The following is a 23064-nucleotide window of genomic DNA, read 5'->3' on the forward strand; positions in this document are numbered from 1 at the left end:
TAGTTTTAGTGGAAAGAATGTCAATCAGGATGATTTAACTAATGTCATAGGCACCCATGATGCGTACATCTGCAGGGGCCCCCAATCATCCATGAGTATGTGGAGACCCCACAAAAGCTGCTACTGTCAAAGAGCACTTTGTCTAACACCGGCCGTGAATGCAAGCCATTAATCATTAGACTAAAATATAAGCATTGTGCATATAAGCTTGACTGAGTTCTTTTGTTTTTCTCTTAAATTCCAGGTACCATATGGCAACAGGAAGTGGAGATAATACATGTAAGGTGTGGGACATTCGACAGAGGAGGTGTGTTTACACAATTCCTGCCCACCAGAACCTGGTGTCTGGAGTCAAATTCCAGCGTGAGTACTGTTAAGGCACATGCTAATTCTCTTTTTTTCTGTTGTATTGCCTTATTTGACTTGTTTGATCCTGCAAAATCAGTTTTGGAGTGACTGGTGTAAAAGAAAGTGAGGGGTCTGTATGATTGTGCAGATTGATTACATTGCTGTAAGACCAAGAACACAACACACAACACTAAAACACTTAAAACAAATTGCCACCAAAACAGTACCCATCGCTGAGTGAAAATAAAAACTTTAATGAGTCATGTAGATTAAGCGCTTTTGTCTGTATATAACACAAGACTTCATCAGAATAAAAACAAATCACAAAACAGGTGTTTAAAAGCAAAACGTCTTTACCACATGTAAAGAATTCATCCAATCAAAACCATATATACATCAGGTATACTAAAACGACTGAAGCAGGCGCTATGTTCAGTAACCAAATGAAAATTATGAAAATGCTTAAAAACCTCTTAATATCTGGGATACACAATCAAATAAGCCCCCCATAGTTGTAATGAAATTTTATATAACAATATTAGTACTAAAACCAAGGTTAAAGTCAAACATTGTACAATCAAAGTTTTAAAACACTAGTAATGGAAACGGCTTCATTTAGTCCCAGATAGTTGCAACCATTTAGTTTTGTCTGCCAAATTAATTCTCTGAACTTTAGTAAGTCCTTCAATGAACCTCTACATGTATTTTTTCAATTTTCCCCCCACAAAAAAATTAGGGAAAATAACTTGTGGGATTTTTTTTAAATATGTTTAAATAAAGCATTGTTTACATTCGTATATTTAATATAAAAAGTGTACTGGTAAATACGTTCCTTAACTCTTCTGTCCATCTTGCCAACGTGAAAGCAGGAACAGTATTGAATTGGCCAAATAGACTAATCCCATAGAATTACAGGTACAATAAAAGGAAGTCTATGTAGTACATTTGTTAATGACCACTGAATCACTGCTTAAAGTGTATTGTGAACAAAGTCCACATTTAAAGGTAACCCTTCCTTTTGCTAAGGAAGATAATCACCCTAGTTTAAAAGATTCTTAATGGTTCTACCTTTCCTAAAGACTACTTGTGGTGTGTTCCCTATTTTGTCAATAATATTGTCAAACTAGTAAAATGTCTTGCAATTTCTGTCCAAAATCCACTTAATTTCATTGTAATCAATACTGAACATCATAACCAAAGAATCGGTGCAAGATTTTTTGTTGACATTTAAATTGCCGATCAGTGTACTATCGTGGGTCAGCATAAGTGGACAATAAATTCCTTCAACCTTTTTGAAACCACCTTGGATATCAAATCTTGGGATATCCCTTCACTAAACCATGTTTGCTAGATTGTCACATTCACTTAAAAAACAAAAAACAAAAAAAAACAAATCAGAAACCATCCTCACCAGGCGCACAGATTTGGCCCTTCATAATCCCTCTGTTTTGATGGGGGAGATGACAACTTGTATAAAATAAAATGGAATTTGAGTAGGTGGGTTTCCTATAAATGTTGGTAACAAATTTCTTCCACTTGTAATCTTTAATAATTTCCACATCTAGGTAGTTAATTCCTACAATATAATCCATCCTTACAATATGGTTGAATTTCAAAAAAGTAGTAGTGGAATTCATATAATTAATGAAGTCATTAATTTTACTGACGGATTCTCTCCCAGTAATAAAAAAATATTGTCCAAAAAAGTATACATGACCCAAGAAAATTGGGACTCGTATCTAAAAATGAACTTCTTTTCCCACTGAATCATAATTATATTGGCGAACATGGGGGCATAAGCAGCCCCCATAGATATACTCTTTAGCTGTAAAAAAAAGTTGGCCCTCAAAGATGTTGTTATTCTTTAAAAAAACAATTCCATCAATAATGTAAGTACTTTGATTTCACTTGAGGTAAAGGAGGTAGATTCTGTCAGAAATGCCTGAACTCACTCCAGACCAAGGTCTTGGGGAATGACATTAAACAAATCAATAATATCAATAGTAAGAAAACCTAAATCAGAATAGGCCACACCTTTCAACCTGTTTAAAAATTTCCATGAATCCTTACACAACTAAGTAAATGGTTCCAGTACCTGTTTAAGTTTAGAGTCAATGTATTTCACCAAAGGGTGGATTTTTGATTTTCCTGCATTCACTATTAGTCGCAAAGGGGGGGGGTCCTCAACACTTTTGTGAATTTTGGGAATCTCAAATATAGTAGGAACTGTGGGATGCTGGGCATTAAGAAAATGAAACAACTGCTGGGAAATGTGACCTTGATCAACAAAGTCGTTAAGAAAAAAATTGATTTTAGAATCAGAAATGTTAATGCAGTTGTTAAGAGTCCTTGTAAAAGTCATTGTGTAGCATTGCATTCATTTTGTTGACATACTCATTTCTCAACATAATTGCAACCCACCCCCTTTTGTCGGGTTTCATAATTCTCAACTTCCTATTGAAATACAATTTTTTTAACAAATGATGTTCTGAATTAGTTAAGTTGTAGTAAGTGTTTTCCCTTTCCTATTCAACAATAGTCTGAAATCATATTTACACAGTTTTTCAAACAAAATCAAAGAAGAATGTAAAGGAGGGTTATAAAAACTTTCTGTACAAAATTGGATTGGTAAATTTAGTCATAAGTTTTCTCAAATACAATTTTAAGTCAGTAACAATATCCTCAATATGCATCCTACGTGCCGGCACAAAAGAAAAATCTTTAGATAGTAAATCTACAGTGTCGTTCAAACTCTTAGTCATTATAGTTATAAAGTTTGAAATCACCATTCTCATTCAGAACAATTACAGATAAATGTGTTTTGAAATCAGTGTTGTGAAAGATAGTAGTTATCTGGGGTACAACTCGACGTCTGCCCCTCTTGTTCTTGGCCCTGTAGTTCCTGTTCGACTGGTGAAAACAGTTGTCGAAAGTCGTACCCTGATGAATCCAGGGTCGATTGTCCAGATTTGTTATCCTCTGTGAGCATTTCAGTGGTGGTTTTTCTAAAGGAAGGAGTCTTGACTACTCAACAGATTGTCCAACCTGCTCAACAATACAATGCTATGAGAAATAGTCATTCACCCTGATCACTATAGGATAAACAGTGCTGTTCAGATAGTATGAGAGGTCTCTCTCATATTCTTCCCCTTATGAATCTTAATTGCATCAGAAATTCTAGAGCTTTCTGTGAATATCTTTTTATAATGTTCCACAAAGGCACATTGCTCTAAGCACCTTGTAGAAAAAAATTTTTAATGTAGCTATGTCAGTCCACAGTATCATCTAGCTGTAATGTATTGCATACAAACCCTTTATGTACCTTTCAGTTTCATTTCTGTGAAGGTTCCACCATTTCTTTCCTGCTTAGAACTCGCATCATTTCAGAAAGGAGTGTGTCGCCCCCTGCATGTCATAGGCTAAGCAACACACTTTGTAGGTTTCATTGTCGGTAATCATCCACTGTTTTACAGCTTAAGACTGCATTTCAGAAGTTGTCAAAAAGCACTATGAAGCATACACAATGACAAAACTTTATTTTATTTTTATATAAACATCACTCACAATGCATGCACAGTGTGTGTATCCATTTAAAAAGGAAATTAAGACTAAGAGGGGAGACCGAACAAATATAATGTAAAACATGAGGAGAGGGACTAGACCACTGAAGGTTAACACAGTAGGTTCAAAAGGAAAAAAAAACACGTCTTCCAGTATATATGAAGAGAATAATGTGATGTATTGTGAAAAAAGTGTGTGTCTGTGCGCACGGCCGTGTGTGATTATACACATATTTGTTGTCAGGTTGCATTGAGCATTGTTAATCATGATCCATCAAAACCCAACTTAGCGAATCTCGAGAATGAACTTTAACATGCTTCCTGCAAGGTGAGGCAAATTGAGCTCTGCTCACTCTATACAGTCTGGTTTCAGTGGATTAGGAAAACGTGATTTCCAGTCTTCCATTTCAAGGAAAAATTGTGTGTAAAGTTGTGTCTCAAGCCGAGGCCTACAAGTCAGCTGATATCCTGGATTAGATTGTCTGGTTTCAGCCATCACCACTACATTGAAACTGTATTATATCTAGAGTGATGGAATCACAAGCTCTAATGTCATAGAGGTTTCTGTTGTGTTTTCAGTTCAGTGCATATTCAAACAAGATTTTTCTAAATTCATTAAGTACTTATCTATGCTGGCAAATGTGGAGAGGTAAAAAGACAGTTATACAAGTATTTATTTACTGGCATTTGTTTACTAGAAAAGTCCCACTGGTCAGTCCCAGTTTTCAGCAGATGCTCAGGGATAAATGTTCAGCATATTACATGAAAGAAAAAACAGTAGAATTTAGCAGAGAGATGGATACAAAGGTAAATTAAGTAGGGAAAATATATGAGATCAAAAGAGATGAGAGAGACAGTAGTTCAAAAAAAAGTTTGTGAATCATTTGAGAAGGTGCGTTTGGGGTGTAATTTTGGAGAATTGTACCAAGAGCTAGGCAGGCTGAAAGATTATTGTCTGTGCTGTGATTAATTGGGCATAAGTAAGATGGTGAGATAGATGTCCTTTTATATCACTGTTGCAGTATTCTTCGCCATAGGGATTTTCTGCCAGGGATAGCCCAACGTACAGCCAGATTAACAAAGCTGTTAGATCTTGCATGTGCCAAATGTGATGTGTATGCTCCCCACTCAAGATGTAGGGCATAAAGGTGATGTATGGACGCATTTAGCCAGAGCTTCTTTGCCATCAGTCCAAATGCCATTATCACTTGTCGGTCTGAACACATTTTTGCTATGCTGAATACCTAGCCATCATATAAATGCCCTGTTGGGTTTTTTTCTTTGTTATGTTTTTGGTTACCTAGAGTTCATGTCATCCAAGAAGGGAAAATGTCCATGAGGGATGCAGGTTCTCCATAAGGATCATCAAGAAGAGTATCTTTTTTATTTGGGGGGGGGGGGTCTCCCACGACCATATGTCCTGTTTGTGCCTAAGACTCGTAGAAGTGGTCATCTATCTCAAGAACCAGAGGCTTAAACTCTTAGCCCAAGGTAGCATGGCAGAATCGTCTAAACCTGAGGTACCATTAGGCAAGAAAAAGGCCAAGAAATTCTGACCAAATTTTTTGGCTGTCCAGCCTCCACTGGACAATTCTGTAGAAGCGGGAGATAGCTCTGTAGGCTGTCTGGTGTCTACGTCAGATTCCTCTGCCATGACCCCATCAGAGACTAGCATGGAGCCTTCCTTTCACACATCCTCTGAGGCTTTGCAGGTGTATGCTCCAGACGTCAAGGAGGAGCCATGGTTGATGATCTTGGTGATCCCTAGAGGGATTCTTCAGATTCTGGTCAGGTAAGAGGTTTCACGTGATGTCCTTCTATTCCCATGTTGCAGTATTAGGATCCTCCACCTCAGGCTATCTGAACGTCTGTCTCCTATGCAAAAGCTTAAGTCTGGTTGCTGCCAGGTGCATGTGACATCACATGCAGGGCCATAAACCATGGGCGTTAAATGTGATGTCTGCTCACACAGACCTCAGAACTTCTCTGCCACAGTTGAACGTCAGATCAATCGCTTCCACTCCATGTTCCAGAAGACATCTTTAGATAAGTACCCCATTGGGGAATGTATTATTTTGCTTGAGCTTTGGTTGCTGTTGGGCCTTTTTTATTTAGCCGATGTCCGCTAGAAAGGGGAAATGCAAGTGTGGCTGCCAGATTCCGCACAAGGACTTGCATGAACTTTTTTCTGCTTAGGCCAAGACCACAACCATACCACCTGTAGCATTTGCCAGTCATTCATACCTAAAACTCTTCGTAGTCGGCTGGCAGCCCTAAAACTTTATCTCGAAAACCAGCGACTAAAGCATTTAACCCTAGGTTTGAAACCAGAGTCAGCTGTTGTGGTGGAGCTTTCTAAAAAGAAGGTCAAGGTTGTAAGGCCTACTGCCTCTGCCTCTCCTATGTCAGACATCCCGCCACCTACCGATCTAGGGGCTGAGGGGCGTATGGTAGAACCAGCAATTTTTGTGGCTCCCTTTGTGGAAGCCACTTCAGATACACTGGTAGGCACATCCTCAGAGGTCACTCCGATGTTTGCTTTGGTCAATGTCAAGGGGGAACCAGGCTTTGCCAGAAAACCACCCACGGTTCTGGAAACAGACTCCTCTCCCACAGGCCAGATGCCTGATTCTAGGCCTACGCATCCACTTACTTCCACTAAGACGACTACTCTTTCTTCCACTAAGACTACTCTTAAGAAGAAGCAAAAATCTAAAAATTGGTCTGCTTCCACTGAGGACCAACCAGACTGGCATATTTTTCACAGTCCTTGGTTCAGGCCTTTGTGGCTCTTAGGCCCACAGCCTTGCCTGCTGCTACATTGCCTGCTTTCAGCCCCAGGCCAGCCTCAGCTGCTTCCATTTGTCCCACCCATACTCAAGAGGAAGACTCTAACCTACACATCCCAGTTAGCCTCCCCTCTGGACTACTACTCCCCAGATGAGGACTGCTTAGAGGTAGATTCACCCCCAAAGATATTTATTTTGGGGGAAACAATTACCAAAATGAGGGAGTATTTCAAGTGGAATGCCACACAGATGACTGAAGTTCAAAAGAGGCATTTTGAACTACTCCCGGTGGAGTCACCGTCTGCCTCTGCTGTTCCCCCCTGTGATTCCAGCTTACATGTATGCATTTGCATCAGCCTCTAAGACAGCAAATCAAAGCCCCCAGCTCCCAAAAGCCCTGACCAGTTTTACAAGGTCCCTGATGAGCACAAATTTCTCATTAAGCCACCTATGGCAGATCCTGCAGTCATTCAGTGGCCCCTAACAAAGAGTGCAGACTAATACCTTCCTCCTCCCTTCTGCCATCAGACAAGGACAGCAAGGTCATGGACAGACTGGGGAAAAAGATGTACACACCCTCCACAATGGCCTTTAAGGCAATCAATTATCAGACGCACATGGTCAGATATGCCCTAGACTTGGTCTCTCAGGCAACCTTCTTGCATTCCATTATGCCTGACTCTCCTAACAAATCTCAGGTAGCATCTAAGCTGTCTTTAGCATCACAGGTTGCCAGACACTCTCTGAAGTGCAGTTGTGATGCAGCTGATGCCTCCGTTAGGTCTGCAGCTTCAACCTCTGTATTGCACAGGTACTCCTGGCTCACGCTGAAGCCCCTCCCTGAGGACTTTAAAACCAAAATCTTAGCTGCACCACTGGACAACAAGTTCTTGTTCGGCAAACTGTCTGTTGAACTGTTCAAAAGCCTCCAGGAAAAAAGCAAAGAACTCGTACCACAACAAATTCACAACATAATCACAATTTAAAAGAATAGTATTATTATGTCTTATATGAACAGAAGTTGTTGTCTTCATTTGGTCTTCAACCTGCGGGTTTCAGATCCATCCATGGATCTGACTCAGTTGTATACTCCAGCCTTGGAGCCAAAAGTTGAGTTCCTCCTCTCCTACCCATAATGCCCCACTCTCCCTCTATCCCTCAGATCTCATTTACTGCTCACTTGAGCAGCTATGGAGTTCGTCCCTGACCTCCCTCCAGGGAAATCTAACAGTCTTTTCGGTGATGTAAGTGTGTTAGTTTGTATTTTTCTATTTCTCTATTTTCTTTTCTTTGCTGTCTCCTACCCTTAGTGTTAAAAAAATATATATATATATATATTTAGTTAGCTGGTAGTTTAGAGGGCTTGTAGTCTAGGGATTCTTCCTCCTCTACCTTCCTTCTTTCCTTTTCTTGTAGTTCCTGCTATGGCTGATTCAAAGCCAGCAGGCTTTAAGAAATGCATAGAGTGTGGGCATAAGAGACTTCCGTCTGATGCCCACATTCTCTGTGTAATTTGTTTAGAGGCAGCCCATCTAGATTCCCTCTGTTCTGTTTGGGCGGGCTTTAATCAGTGCATGCTTATAGACAGGAGGAATAAATTAATCTTTAGGGATGTTATCCCTTCCTCGGTCCCTTCCTCTACAAAATCCACTTCTTGGGCTCAACCCCCCATCAAGAAAGTGGCTGAGAAGGGCAAAGACTGGGACAGTTAGAAGCGGACTCCTGATAGAGCCTCTGCCCTTGTGGGAGAACCGCCGACAAAAGCCTGCCCTTCTGCTTCAACATTTCCTCAGCTCTGATCCCCTCGCTTCTCTCTGGAGCTGGTGGGTCCTATGTCTAGGTCTCTGATTCTGGCATTGCCCTGACATCACTCCAGGCCAGGGTCGATGGCCTCTTCTGCTAGGTCCTCCCGTAGCCTTTCAGAGTTTGAAGTGGACAGGCTCATGAGGAAATTTCTGAAGGTGCAAATTCAGTTGGGAGTTTTACATGCCCCGGCTCCCCCTGGAGCTGTGGGCACTTAGCCAGCATTCTTACCTATTTTTTCTTCTCCGATCCGCCCATCAGCGTTGGAGCCCTTGGGTCCAAGGATCCAGAGTTTCGAGATGTTGGGGCTGACAGGTACTTGTACCTGTGTCTTCAGGCCTGACTGACTCTTGGAGCCATAGCTTCGGAGTCGGGTCAGAGGGGTTGGCTTCAGTGGCCCAACATTCTGAGCTGTCCCTCCCTCTTGGTGACTCGGCTCTCCATAGTTTGGGTCCGACTCCACTTTCAGCACTGGGAGTTTGCGGAGCTTCGATGTCTATGGCTTTGGCCTCAACAGAGTTCCCCTTAGAATCTTGTTCGCGCTCGGCATTCAAACTAATAGATAGAGTTCTCTTGGGTCCCATGAGATCCTCAACTCTCCCTGCTTTAGATCCAACCCCTCTCCCTTCTGAATTCCCTGTGCCAGATCCTTTGACCCTGTCTACCTTGGGACAGCCTGTTCCAAGAAGCTTACAGGTGGCTCCCCTGCAGGAACACCCTGAGTCTTCTGACACGTCCCCCGAAGCAGGAGGTGTACAGGAAGCATATGTGCAAGAGGAGGCATTTGGATTCCCCACTGGAATCTCTTGACTGAAGACAAGGACTTGGATAAAGGGGAAGGTTCTCCCAGATCCCCCCAACTGAGGATGTCTCCTTCTGGGACATCATGGAGATCCTGCAGCAGAAAGGTGGGTGGTCCGTCCACAAACCTAACTCTGACGAGTCCATGTTCCTGGAAGCTTTCAGGGCAGGGCCATCTATATCCTGAGTGTCCCCCCTGCTGACCCCCTGATTGATTTGATTTCTAGCAGGACATGAAAGGAACCCCATACCTAAGCGCCCAGATAGGATTCTTAGCGCCCCTGTGGATAAGTTCTACTGGACTAAGGGTGGTCTAAGGTCGATGCTATGGTGGTGGCAGCTGCCACTAAGAAAGAGCTGGCCCAAGAGAGCTCTTTAGTTCACCCCCCAGACAGGGAATCTAGGGCGATAGACCAATTTGGTAAGTGGGTATATTCCTCCGTTACCTTTTCTGTGCATGCGTTGAATTACTTTGCACATGTGGTCAGGCTTCAGAGGGACCTTGTGAAGGACATTTGAGTCCATCCTGGCGTCCATGTCTGAATAGGACAAGAAAATCATCTCCTCCAGAATGGCTACCTTTCATGCTATTTTCAACACGTCCATGAGATTACATTTGCAAGCGGCAGAGTGAACCTCAGGGATGGCCGGTTTGGGCATTGCCATTAGGAGTCACGCCTGAATGAGGCTATGTGAATTCTCGGAACTCTTCAAGGCATCTTTTATCAATGCACCCTTTGATGGATCATCCCTTTTTGGTCCTACGGTCATAGACCATCTCTCCCAGTGCGAGAAGGATGGAAAGACCCATCTGTTGTTGGGATGCACTTTTCTACCCCACAGTGGCCGTATTCTAGGAACCAGCATGGTGGTAACAAGCTGTGGTTCAGAAAGTCACCGGGGGCTTTCCAGGACTCGCAGGGAGACTTTTCCTCCAGAAGCAAAGGGGGAAATGATTCCAATGGCAGGCACCACCCCGTGGCTGGGGGGGGGGGGGTGGGTGGCTCCAAGAAATTAAGGGTCCCAAGATACATTCTTGGACCGGCCCTTTAAACATCTCTGAAGGGTTGCCTGACTGCGGTATTCTGGAAGCAGTTGGGGGATGTCTGTCCCTTCACCCAACAGTCTGGGAATCCATTAGTGCTGATCATTGGGTGATAAAGATAATATCCAGAGGTTACACCATTCCATTCTTTCAATCCCCAAAACCATCCAGAAACCTCCCCGATGTGCCACCCCATCAAAGGGAGGTGGCAGCTTCAGAGATAGCAAAGCTGCCATAGAAGAGAGTCATCCAACCCGTCCCTACTCCAAGACTAGTTCAGATCAGGCATCTAGTCCAGATTCTTTTTGGTGCCAAAGGAAGTGTGTCAGTTCAGAACAGTTCTGGATCTCATCTCCCTAAACAAGTTGGTTGCCAAAACAAAATTCCGAATGATCATGATTCAGTCCATTCTGCCCTTTCTGTAGGATGATTGGATCTGTTCTGTAGACCTTCAGGACGCATATTAGTATGTCAAGATGGACAAGTGCTCCAGAAGATTCTTCCATGTCTGGGTGGGAGCCAGTCACTTTCAATTCAGAGTTACTCCCCTTTGGACTCACCACAGCCCTCAGAGTGTTCACCAGAGTGATGGCAATAGTTGCATCTCATCTGAAACTGCTCTGATTCTGCACGTTTCCTTACCTGGACGATTGGCTCCTCACAACCCCCAACAAGCATCGAATCCTTCAAGCCAGGGATTATCTTCTTCACCTAGCCACGACCTTGGGCATAACATAAAACTTTCCAAGTTGAGATTGGATCCAGTCCAAGTCATCGACTTTATAGGAGCTTGACTGGACACAATTCAGTGCATGGCCTTTCTGTCCCCAGAAAAAATTCAGTCTCTTCAGTTGTATGTGAGCATCCTCCCCCCGCCTTTCTTGTCCTCAGAGTGCTGAGGTCGATGATGCTGACCGTAACTCTTCTTCCACTTGCTCACCTTCATACAAGAGTACTTCAGTGGACCTTAGCGGTGCAATGGTCCCTCCTCGAGCTACCCATGGACTTACCCCATCAAACATTCTTGAGTCTTCAAGGAGTGTCTTCTTTGGTGACTTCATTCTCATGATCTGTACTCAGGATGTCTCTTCCTTCCCTCTTCTCCCAAGACCACAGTGACTACTGAGCGTCTATATCACGTTATCGAACGTTTACTTAATTGAATTAATAAAGGTCGAACTTTATTGATCGATTAAGTAAAACATCGAATAACATAAAAAAAAAATAAAAAATAAAAAATAAATAAATAAAAAACAATGGTGTAGGCAGGGGGGTAAGCCCCCCTGCACCCCCCACACCCCCCTACTTAAATATACCAACTCTGAGACCGCACTACATTGAGGTAAATGGAAAGTTCCCCTTAGGGAGATTTCCGTTTACTTGTACGATGTTCTTCACTTTCGATATTGTCGTGCCGACAATATCAGACTCTATATTGTCAGCTTACGACAACGTGAAGTAGACCCACCACGGATGCCTCCCACCTGGGAGGGGGGTATTGGCTGGTTCAGATAATCCAAGGCACCTGGTCCACTCTAGAGACCAGTCTGCATATAAATGTCCTGGAGATGAGGGCAGTCCTTTGTGTTGCAAGCCCTTTGTGCCTCTCTTCCCACAGGAACAATTGCTATCCAAACGGACAACATGTCAGTTGTCTGGTACATCAACAAACAGGGGGAACCAGGTCTTACTCCTTATGTCAAGAACCCATGAGATTGTGGGAGTGGGTGATCTCTTCTATCCTCTTTCTTGTCACAGTGCGCATTCCAGGGAAGATGAATGTTCTAGCAGACAAGCTCAGCAGAACCATTCTGATGCCTCACAAGTGGTCTGTCAATCCATCAGTGGCGAACATGATCTTCCAGAAATGGGGTCAACCTTGCTGCGATCTCTTAGCCTCTCCTTCCAGTGGCAAGTGCAGAGAGTACTTTGCCCTGATCCCCCCACGATGGAGTCTCCCAGAGATGCTCTGGTCCATACTTGGCCCTCCGGTCTCCTTTATGCATATCCTCCTCTTCCCCGAATCCGCAAATTCCCCCAGGAAGCTCAGAGATTGAAGTGCAAAGTCATCCTCATTACCCCGTTCTGGCCTTGACAAGTTTGGTTTCCCTTCCTTGTGTGTCTGCCCTGGACTCGCAATCCCCTTCCAGATCTTCTGTTCCACCCTGGAGTTCACCATATCTCCTCTTCAATGTCTAGGGTTCACTGCCTGAAGCAGAGTGCTTGGCTATTCCACTTCCTATGATGGCTAGAACTCCTAGGCTGTCCTCCCCTGTTTAGAAGATTTTGATTGCATCTCAAAGCCTCCACCAGGAAAATTTTCTTGAATAAAAGGAAGAGATTTTCTGCTAGGGCTCGACAGCGCCAATTAGACCCTTTCACAGCTCCTGCTCCAGCTGTTTTAGATTTCTTGGCTCACGTCTTTATTAGTGGAGCTGGCTTCTCCACAGTCAAGGTGCAGTTGGCAGTCATCTTTAATTTTCATATTGGTGAAGATTCTTCCTCCTTGGTGTCCACGAAAATATGTAAGGCTTTTTTAGGGGCATCTTTCTACTTCGGCCTCTGGTCAAGGATCTTATGCTGCTTTGGGACCTCACTTTGGTATTACAGCCTCTGATTTCTACTCCCTTTGAACCAGCGTCCACAGTAGATTTGCAATTCTTGTCTTGGAAAATGGCCTTCTTAGTGTCTATTACCTCTGCTAAGAGGGTTTCAGAACTTTCTGCCTTATTCATTAAACCCCCTTATCTGGTTTTCCACAAAGATAGTCACTCTTCGCCCTAATCCCTCCTTTATGCCCAAGGTTGCTTCAGAGGTCAACATTAACCAAGTGATTAATCTCCGTCTTTTTTCCCAATTTCCAAAACAGGGGAGAATGCAAACTTCATTTACTTGACGTTCATAAACAACTGCATTTTTACTTGGATAGGACAAAATCTTTCAAAAAAACAGACCAGCTTTTTGTCTCCTTTTCTACTTCCAGACTAGGTAGACCTATCACGAAAGTGACCTTAGCTAACTGGATCTCAAAGTGCATTGCAATGGCATATTCCAACAAAGGTATTCCTCTTTCTAATCATGTCAAAGCCCATTCTACTAGGTCTGTATCTAATTTTGCGGCCTTCTGGTCCAGAGTGCCTATTGATGACATTTGCTCAGCAGCTACGTGGGCGTCCTCTCATACCTTCGTATTCCATTACAAGTGGGATGTCTGTTCCAAGAGTAGGTCCTCCTTTGGCTCTGCCATGCTTCAGAATATCCTTCCATGAGGGCCACCCAGGGGTGATGTAACAGGGGACTCAGTCCTGCAGGTTGAAGACCAATTGAAAACAACAGCTTCAGATAAAATAGTTATGTTCTTACCATAATGTTTCATCTGAGTTGTTGCTTTATTTGTCTTCAACCTTTCAAATCCTCCTTCCTCAGATCTTGGGAGGATCTGGCAGAAGTGACTTAGTTCCCTCACTCTCCTGTGTCATCCAAGCACTGAGGTGTTCTGTGGATGGTGTGGATAACATTTGCTGGTGTTTTGGTGGCGGTTGTATATTCCTAGCAGCAAACCCGATCTGAGGGATGGAGGGAGAGTGTGGCATTATTGGTAGGAGAGGAGGAGCTCAGCTTTCGGCTCCAAGACTGGAATATATGGCAGAGTCAGATCTGAGGATGGATCCAAAACCCACACCCATAACTTTTTTTCCTCGCTCTCCTTTCCCTAAGTTCCAGAGAAATTATCCTACTAGGTCTGCTTTTGTTTGCAGGCAGCTTGTCAGTTCACTAAAGGCAAGAAGGGTGGTAGGCAAACTCCTCCTGCTAATTCTCAGGTTCCTGTGGCCCAGAAGCCTCGTTTATCTGACAAGCCTGCTTCTCTTTGACATCTCACCCCTCTCCCCTTGGCCAGGTGCCGTTGTCTCTTCGGCTCTCCCTCTGTCTTCTCAACCGGCATTTCATCACCTTGGAGTCCTGGGTTCTGTCATCCATCAGGGTTACTTCATGGTGTGCAAGTGTCATCCTTCTTTTTCAGGGATTCCCCAATCTCCTCTGGGACAACGTCCTCATTTCTCAAAGGTCCTTGGGTTACCTGGTGGACCAGGGAACTATTCAGTCTGTCCCTCCTTCCCATGTAGGGAAGGATTTTTACTCCAGTATGTTCCTGGTTCTTCAGAAGGAGGCACTTGAGGACCTATTCTGGATCTCTTCTTGTTCAACACCTTTCTCAAGGTTCCTTCTTTTCAGATGCTTACTCTTGAAACCTTTTTTCCTCTTTTAATACCCCAGACTTTTCTGGTGTCTTTGGATCTGAAGGATGCTTACCTTCGTATTCCTATTCACCCTGTTTTTAGATAGTTTTTACATTTCTCTGTTTCTTCTTCTCATTTTCAGTTCTCTGGTTTGCCTTTTGGCTTATCTGCTGCCCCAAGGGTATTCACAAAATGCCTAGTTCCTGTGATTGCCTTTTTTCCTTGGAAGGGAATGTTTCTCTATGCCTTCCTCCCCTTCCCCTACTTCGAATCTGCAGAAGATTCACCAGGACTGCCCAAAAATCTTGCTAATAACTCACTTTAGGCCAAGACAACACTGGTCCCCCCTCTTAATGTAGCTGGCTGGAAGCATTCACCACAAGTTACCTCACCGATTGGACCTGCTCACACAAGACAAGAGGTCACTTATCCCTCAATACTTGCCCACTCTTCAGCTGACACTGTGAGTGATAAGGTTTTGATCCCTTTTAGGCACCTCTTTTCTGACTGCATGCTCAAGGTTTTACAGGAGGCATGAAAACCTGCAACCAGAAAGTCTTGTATGTCCAAATGGAAGAGATTTTCTGTCTGGTGCCATGCTTACAACCAGGACCCTTTTTCAGTGGGGGTCCCTCTGGTTTTCTCCTATTTGAGTGAGTCACTCCATTGTGGCTTGGTCTGTTCTTCTGTAAAGACCCATTTGTCAACTATTTCTGGCTGCCTGTCCTTGAATCCACCTTTGGTTTCTCATTTTGAGGTCATTTGTTTTAGAAAAGTTGACCGAGGCTCCTTTTGAGCCTGCAGGTTCAGCTTCTCTGGAACATTCTACCTGGGAAGACTGTCTTATTGCTTGCTCTTACTTCTATTAGGAGGGTTTCTAAGGTTCAGGTCCTTGTGGCCATCTCTCCTTTTGTTTTTTTCACAGGGCAGGGTGTCCCTTTGTACAAATCCTTCTTTTATGCCAAAGGTAGTTAATGAATTGTCTTTGAATCAGGCAGTACAGCTCCCTTCCCTTTTTTCCCTCTCCTCAGTCTGCTAATAAGAGGATTCTACATACCTTGGATTTACACAGATAGCTTGGGTATTATTTGGATAAAACTAAGGCCATTCGCAAGTCTAACCAGATTTTATTTCTTTTCATCTCAGGACATTGGGTTTGGCTGTTTCTAAGCAAAATTTTCTACTCCTGGATATCAAAGGCCATTTCCTTTTTTTATTATTTTCATGGCAAATGTCTGTCTACTACTGTCAAGGTTCACTCCACTAAGGTTGCTGCCTCGTCAAGGGGTTGGGCATCAAATCCATCCTTGAAGATGCTGCCTTATCTTCACTTCAGTGCATTCCTTTACTAAGCAGTGTAAATTGGAGATGGTTTCTAGGGCCAGAGCAGGTTTTGCTACAGCCATTATGCTTGGGTTTGTTGAGGGCTCTTCCAGCCTTTCACCTCCCAATCCTTTTCTTAAGCTTTGTACTCTCCTTACAGTGAAGACTTCTGCAACAGTGATATAGAATGACATAGTACAATGGTGTAAAATCTTACCACAACAGTAGATGTCCTTCTGTTCACTGGTGCAGTATTGTCTTCCAACCCTACACCCCCCTTTTTTTCTTTTGGGCTTTGTTTTGGTTTCCCTCTTAGCCGAGGGTCTTCCTTTTCCATCTGTATTTTCTACTTCTGGATAAACATGGCATCCTTTGTCCTACGGAGACTGTTCTCTACTAGTTCTGGGTAACTTGTGTCTGTACGTCACCTTTATGCCCCAAGTCCTGAATGGGGAGCATACACATGACATATGATGCATTCAAGATCTAAAGGCTTTGGTATACTAGCCTGACATTGGGTTATCCTTGACAAGAAATTCCTACGGTGAAGAGTACAGCAACAGTGAAGAGAAGGACATCTACTGTTATGGTAAGATTTTATACAACTGTACTTTCTAGCCAATTTAGTTATTTTAGTGCAGTAAGTGGTGGCTTTGATTGGGTTTGTTTGCAGCAAGTCATGCAGTCAGGTTATAAAATTGCTCAGATTCAATGCTGAGAGAGTTTTGGAGGTTTGTAACGATGAGTGCTCCATGTAGCACTGATGGTAGTGGGTAAGGGTTACTTTAGTGTTAGTTGTGAGGAAGCATTCCTAATTTGTGATGTGTTTTTTAATTGCATTTAGAATGTATAGGTTGAATTTTTGACTGTCATGTATGGTCACACCACACAGTTTAATATGCAGTAGTATTGTCAGTGTAGTTTAGGGAGGTAATTTAAATTTTGTCAAGGCTGCATGAGTTGGGGAAAACAGGAGTAGTTTTTTTTTTTTTTTTATATAGAGTTGAGCAGTAGTTGAGCATGCTGGAGACAGCTTAAATGGAGTTAAATGCTTCTTGTCTTATGTTTAGGCTATCGTAAGAGCAAATGAGTGTAGTAGAATCATTTGCATGTTGTATGAGAGCGGCTTGTTGGGAAAAATGATAGATTGTTGGTGAATACAGTGGTGGGACCAAATATTGAGCCTTGGACTACACCTGTGGTACCTGGCAGGAAAGAGGATAGGGTGCAGCATCATTTGACAGATTGCTGTCTGTCAGACAAGTAGCTTCTGCACAAGATGAGAGTAGCGTGTCACAGACCAAGGGAAGACATTTCATGTAGAAGTTTGCGGTGTAATATGACATTAAAGGCCTTAGAATGGTCTAGAATTAAGGACGATACAAATTTACCATTGTCCATTGCTTTGTTTGCTTTGTTGATGGAGTCTAGAAGGATATGAGGACAATGGTAGGATTATGTGGTCCTGTTGAAGTTGCTTGTGGATACTTTATTCCAATATTTTTGAGAAGGATAGGATGGTGGTAGATCTAAGATAGCTCTTTTGAGGGCCCCCTTATGTAATGAAGTTATATGTAACTTCCAGAGGGGAGGGAAGGAAACACAGGATTCTTGTATTGACCTATTTTTAAGGACTGATATCGGGTATGCTATAGCTGGGTACTGGGTGTGCCACACTCCTGTTTCCTTCGACAGTTATGCCCAACAGTGCCACACTTCTACCTTATTCAACAGTTATGCCTGACTCACAGATCTTGTCTCATGCAGTTTAAACACTTCTTGGCTGGATGTCCTGATTTCCTCTTGCCACCTTCTAGTTTCTGCCAAACCACTGTAATCTGTTCTGTTTTACCTTCTCTGCAATTGCAGCTACTTCAGTTTCAACTCTGTTGTGATGCTATCTTGAGAAATATCACTGAGAGGTCATTAGCTGAATATAAACATGGTTTAAGATTGTGAAGTAATTGTAATTATATATGATGTAGGGACAGTTTTTTGAGCTGAATGGTTCGGGTGGGATAGGGGCATTATGGATGTTAGGAATTTTTTTTGTAAGGGTAACTATACTATATTATCTATGAATTGGGTGTTATTGTTGGCTCATCTCCAGTCTTTCAATTGTTTTTTAACCATGTGAACAGTTCAGATCTAAAGTTCTGCATTTGCATGCCTAAACAGCAGCAAAATCAGTGCCCTTGAAACTGTCACATTATGACAGTACCCACACCAGCATGACTTTATTTCTTGGGAAAGTGCACAGTGTTGACAGCTTCCTCAAGTTTCTCAAATTTCATAGGTTTCTCTGGCTGCTTATAGGTAAAGAAGAGAAATGTTCTCAGCCTGCTTTGCAACTAACAAAACAGTGGCACTATAGAGATCTTCTATGATTAAGATGGAGTACTGCCTCAAGAAGAAAGGTTTGACCTTACTCCATTGAGCTGGTTAGCTCACCCTCTGCTTATAAGAACCAATGTCCAGACACTTTCTCAGCTTTAGCTGATGATAACAGGGGTTGCATCCTCAGTTCTATCTTCTGTCACCATTCCCTGTACATTTGCTGGAGCCTGTGGTTCGCCATTCTGTTTTCAGAGACCAGTTCCTTGAATCATCCATTCATGGGCTGGTGATACTTGAGATCTAGGGTTTTCAACATGGGATGATCTTCAGGCCCCTTTTGGTATGCAAGTTTTAATCAGAGCAGTTTTGCTGTATAGTAGCATGTCAGGGTTATACCATAAAGCTGGGACCTTACACAGATGTGTGGTGGGGACTTGACCTTATGGTTAAGGATACATTCATGTGAAGTCTACTTCTGGCCCTAGTGCAAGCCTTTACCCAGCTACATTGCCTTTGGGCAGGTATGCATTTGAGTGCCATTTCCTGGTCCTCTGATGCCTGACAATAGTTGGTCATGTTTGTCATCTTGTAATGTTAATTGGGAGCTTTTTCCTGTGGTTGGCAGGAGTGGTACACTCTCAAACTTCTGCACCTTTGATTATTTGGAGGATCCTGAGGCCACTGTATCTGAAATGGACCTTGAGATGGTAAAGCTCCCATCCACCTCTCCACTGGATGGACCCCCTCCTTTTTCAGTGTAGTCAGGCTTATAAGGAACAGTTTGAAAAGATATTGAGCTCTTTTTGCTCTCCCTGGAACACCTTGTGGAGTTTTTGGGGAAAATCCTGAGAGTCCCCAGGTTTTGTCTTTTGGTGCCCGTCATCGGTGAGGTTATCAATGCAGTTGGAGGCAACCTGATTCTGCCCCTTTAGCTCCCAGGAAGGCTTTATATATACCAGTGAATGAATGAGCAAATTACAAAGTGCATGATATCTTCGTTACAGCACAAGTCCAGAGGCCACACTGTTTGTCTTCATGTTGCATGACAAGGAATCTAGAGCTTTGGACTGGTGTGGCAAGAGTGTGTACTCAGCTACCTTGCTGGAGCTTGGAGATTCTCAGCTTTTGTCTCTCTCTTCAAAATTCCAGTCATGCTTAGAAGGCTATGGATAAGCCAAAATCCCTCCACTAGCCTGCAATTGAAGATTTTCTTTTTGAAATTCTGTATATACCTCTGACATTAGGCTATCATCATCCCTCCCATTTATACCATTTTCTCCATGTGCAGTCTAAGTGCTGCATCAGCTGTTGCCTGTTCTTTTGATTTAATGCCACCCTCCTACCTTCTTTGACAGTTATGCCTGGTTGTCACAGGTCTTCACTCACGCATTCCATCCACTTCTTGGCTGGATGCCCTAATTTCTTTTATACATACATACATACATACCCTTTTGTGTAAAAATGACAAAAGATTCTTATTTTTTATTATTGCCAAGGTTTCCAGCACAGGATGGGCTGGGAACAATGAATTACATGTAGAAGAATAAGAATTGCAATGGCAGCTACAGTTAGATGTTCTGAAGAAGCCAGACTCAATGACAAATTAGCTATCAAGTGTAGTATAAAAAGGAGAGCAAAAAAGTTAAACAATTTTTTTAACAATAACAAGTTTTAATTTTTAGATGTGTACATTTTATATGCATACATATATGCATAACAAATTTTAACATTTTTTACTGTTTTTCACTGTTGTAGTATTTATTGTCTTTTAACACTGTTTTGTTACACTTTCTTTTTAAGTGGAAGACAGGTTAATTGCAACTGCATTCCAGGTTGGTCACATGGTTTTTCAAAGTTTTATAAGTCTCTTTTGAGGCTAGTTCTTTTATCTGTGATGATGCCTTCTTTAGCAAGGCGAAAGCACTAAGATTTTGTACTTTGTGAAAAAAAACTTTGCTCAATTTATGGTCAAAACAGTGTCATAGAGTTCATTCAGCTTTTTTGCACTGCATGTATATCTTCAACTCTCTGGAGGAATTATGGTGTGTTTTTCCTTTTGTCCACTCCTAATCTCCTCTTGCCGCCTTCTCATTTCTCCCAAACCACTGTAATCTGTTCTCTTTTACCTTCTCTGCAAGTGGAGCTATTTTATCTTCTTCTCTGATATTATCATTTCATTGTCTGTCCTACAGTGTTCATCCTACGGCCTGTGCCCAGTACTTCCATCTACGTCAAAGTAAACTTTGTCATGTAGACACCACAAGTGAAGTCTAAATGAAATTGTGTGCATCATGCTCAAACTGAGAAGACAAAAACATACATGCATGAGAAGATAGACATATACATGTGCATCAGACCTAACATTTACCTTTCTCTTAAGACAGTTATATTATTACTTATTACTGCAATTATTCTACACACCACTATAGTGGCTGATTGTTTCTTTATTGCACCTATATTATTATACAGTGTAATTCTCATGTTCTCTATATTATGATAATATATCTAGCAGTTTGTATTGCACATAATTTTCTTGTAAACTGTTAAGTTATTTGTAATGGCTTATTGTTATCGCACTGTTTGGTTATCACAAGACTTCAGCATCTTGCATCCCTGAGATTAATACCAGAGTTCAAGAGTCCAATCGCTTGAGGGGAAAACTGTTCTTGAACCTGGTTGCATTACAGCGTATACTGTGGTATTTTCTGCCAGATGACATGCATGTGAGCAGTTCAAAAGCAGGGTGTGTAGGATCACTTGTTATTTTTGTTACTCTGTCGTAACAATATATCGTGTATAGATCCTTTATCTCTGGAAGTTTGGAGCCTGTTATTTTCTCTCCAGCTCTATCTTTTGTAAAGCTTTGTGATCTGCAGTTGAACAGCTTCCATACCACACCATGAAGTTGCATGTTAGGATGCTCTCTCTGGTACCCGTGTAGATGGTGGAGAGGATGGAGGGAGGTAGGCTCACTTTCCTCAGTATCTTCAGGAAGTGCAGACATTGATGGGCCTTCTTTACTATGTGACTGGTATTGGCTGACCAAGAAAGATCCTCTGCTATATAGGCCTCCAGGAATTTTGTATTCTTTACCCTTTCCACTACGTACCCATTTATCAGGGGAGGAGAGTAAGCTGGTTGTACTCTCCTGAAGTCTGTTATGATCTCCTTGGTTTTGCTGACATTGAGGTCAAGACTATACCTGGCACACCAGTCAGTGGGAGAACTCACTTCTTTCCTGTAAGCTTTTTCTTCTCCTTTACTGATGAGGCCCACAACTGTAGTGTCATCCGCAGACTTAATTATGTGGTTGATGTTGAGTCTAGCTTTACAGTCATGGGTCAAGATCGTAAATCAGCTCTACCTTCCTCTACTGCATTGCTTTCACTGCCCGGGTTCTGTACCGTACAGTAGTACTGGCTGCACAACTGTTTTGTGCACCTTATTTTTCAGCTTAACATTCTTCTGTCACTTACTGCCTCTGACACCCTGTGCCAGGTGGATGCAGCACCTCTACTTCAAGCTTTGATTTCCTTATTTAGACTTCCCCTCTCCTCAACTACCCTTCCTAGATACTTGAAGTTTTAATGTGTTCCATTATTTTCCCTTCTTTCTCAGTGGGTGTTAACTCATGTTGTTTCTTCTTTGTTTTGAAGTGAACAGATTACTCCCACTCATTCTGAATCTCCTGGACTTCAATCAGCACATTCTGTATGTTCACTCTGTAATGGTTTATACTTCTGTTCCCACACCTGTTTATGATGATTTCACTGGACATGATGGATACCATTTGTCTCATCAACATTTGGTGTCCACACAGGATATTCCACCTTGTACACTTTTTGTGGGTATCACTTTTGATTCCAGTACAAAAAAAAACCCATTTGGCCTCTTTCTTAGTGCTCAGAGTCTTCACCACAGTGGTGGTCTTGGTGGCAGAAGACTTGCAAAAAGAAGGATTTTTTTTATTTTATTTTAGATGTTTGTTAAACGAGTAAGCTCTCTGAACATAAATGTCACTTTTTAGGGGCAACCTGAAAACACTGTCTAAGTGATTTGCTTAGACTTGCACAATAGGCAGACAGAGGTGGAAAGAATCAAACCCTGTACTTTGGTATGCGAAGCAGCTTATTAGCAGTTCAGAACCTTAATCGTCTGTGCTGACTGCCAAATCTCCTGATATTCCCCTACATGGATGCCTGGCTCTTGCAAGCGCCTTTGAGGGACTTTCTCGAGGTGGCTCTGTTGTTGACATTGCTTTTGATACAAGCTTGGGGGACAGGGAGTGACCATAAAGTGAAGGCATTTCTCTAGGCAGAGTTGAACAATTTATATAGTCAGTCATTGCTGCCTTAGAGAGGCCACAAGAGGTCACAGCTTTTACTGTATGTTCTTTTTGCTCTTCCCATCAGTTTCCCCACAACCATCAAGTCCCATCCCTACTGTTGTGTTCTTTTCCATTTCATCTACTGTCTGACAATCCTTCTCTTCCACCATCTTTGCTTGACATGTTGATGTGTGTAATCACTGAGGTGACTGTTGATCAGATTCCCTGATCAGAATAATTACATGCTTGCAGTTTACTGTTTTGCAAACTTTGGAGATAGACCATGCAGTTGATGTTATTCCACTTGTCTCCCACCTCTGTGTCTGTTACCCACTTCCTCCTCGATGGCTGATGTCTTAGAATGCTACTTACCCAAGTGCTGAAGATCTCACATTTACTAGTCCATTCCTTTCCCCAAAGCAGTAGTATTATCTGCTAGAACCAAACCTGCTGACTTGCATGTCATGTTGCCACATTAGGACTATTGAATCTG

At 42.5% G+C, this 23064-nt stretch overlaps 1 protein-coding gene across 2 annotated transcripts in view; it reads left to right on the forward strand.

Moving 5' to 3' along the window:
* The window catches only part of PRPF4 (pre-mRNA processing factor 4), a 981057-nt gene that overhangs the window by 957437 nt on the left and 556 nt on the right, over positions 1 to 23064 (forward strand). For both annotated transcript variants that reach the window (XM_044058032.1, XM_044058033.1), the window contains exon 13: positions 245 to 363. In XM_044058032.1, the coding sequence (XP_043913967.1) occupies positions 245 to 363 (119 nt within the window). The remainder of the gene's footprint in view (positions 1 to 244; positions 364 to 23064) is intronic.

Source organism: Protopterus annectens, chromosome 16.part0 (genome assembly GCF_019279795.1).
Source record: "Protopterus annectens isolate FY-2018-M chromosome 16.part0, PAN1.0, whole genome shotgun sequence".
In the NCBI taxonomy this organism is placed as follows: Eukaryota; Metazoa; Chordata; order Ceratodontiformes; family Protopteridae; genus Protopterus; species Protopterus annectens.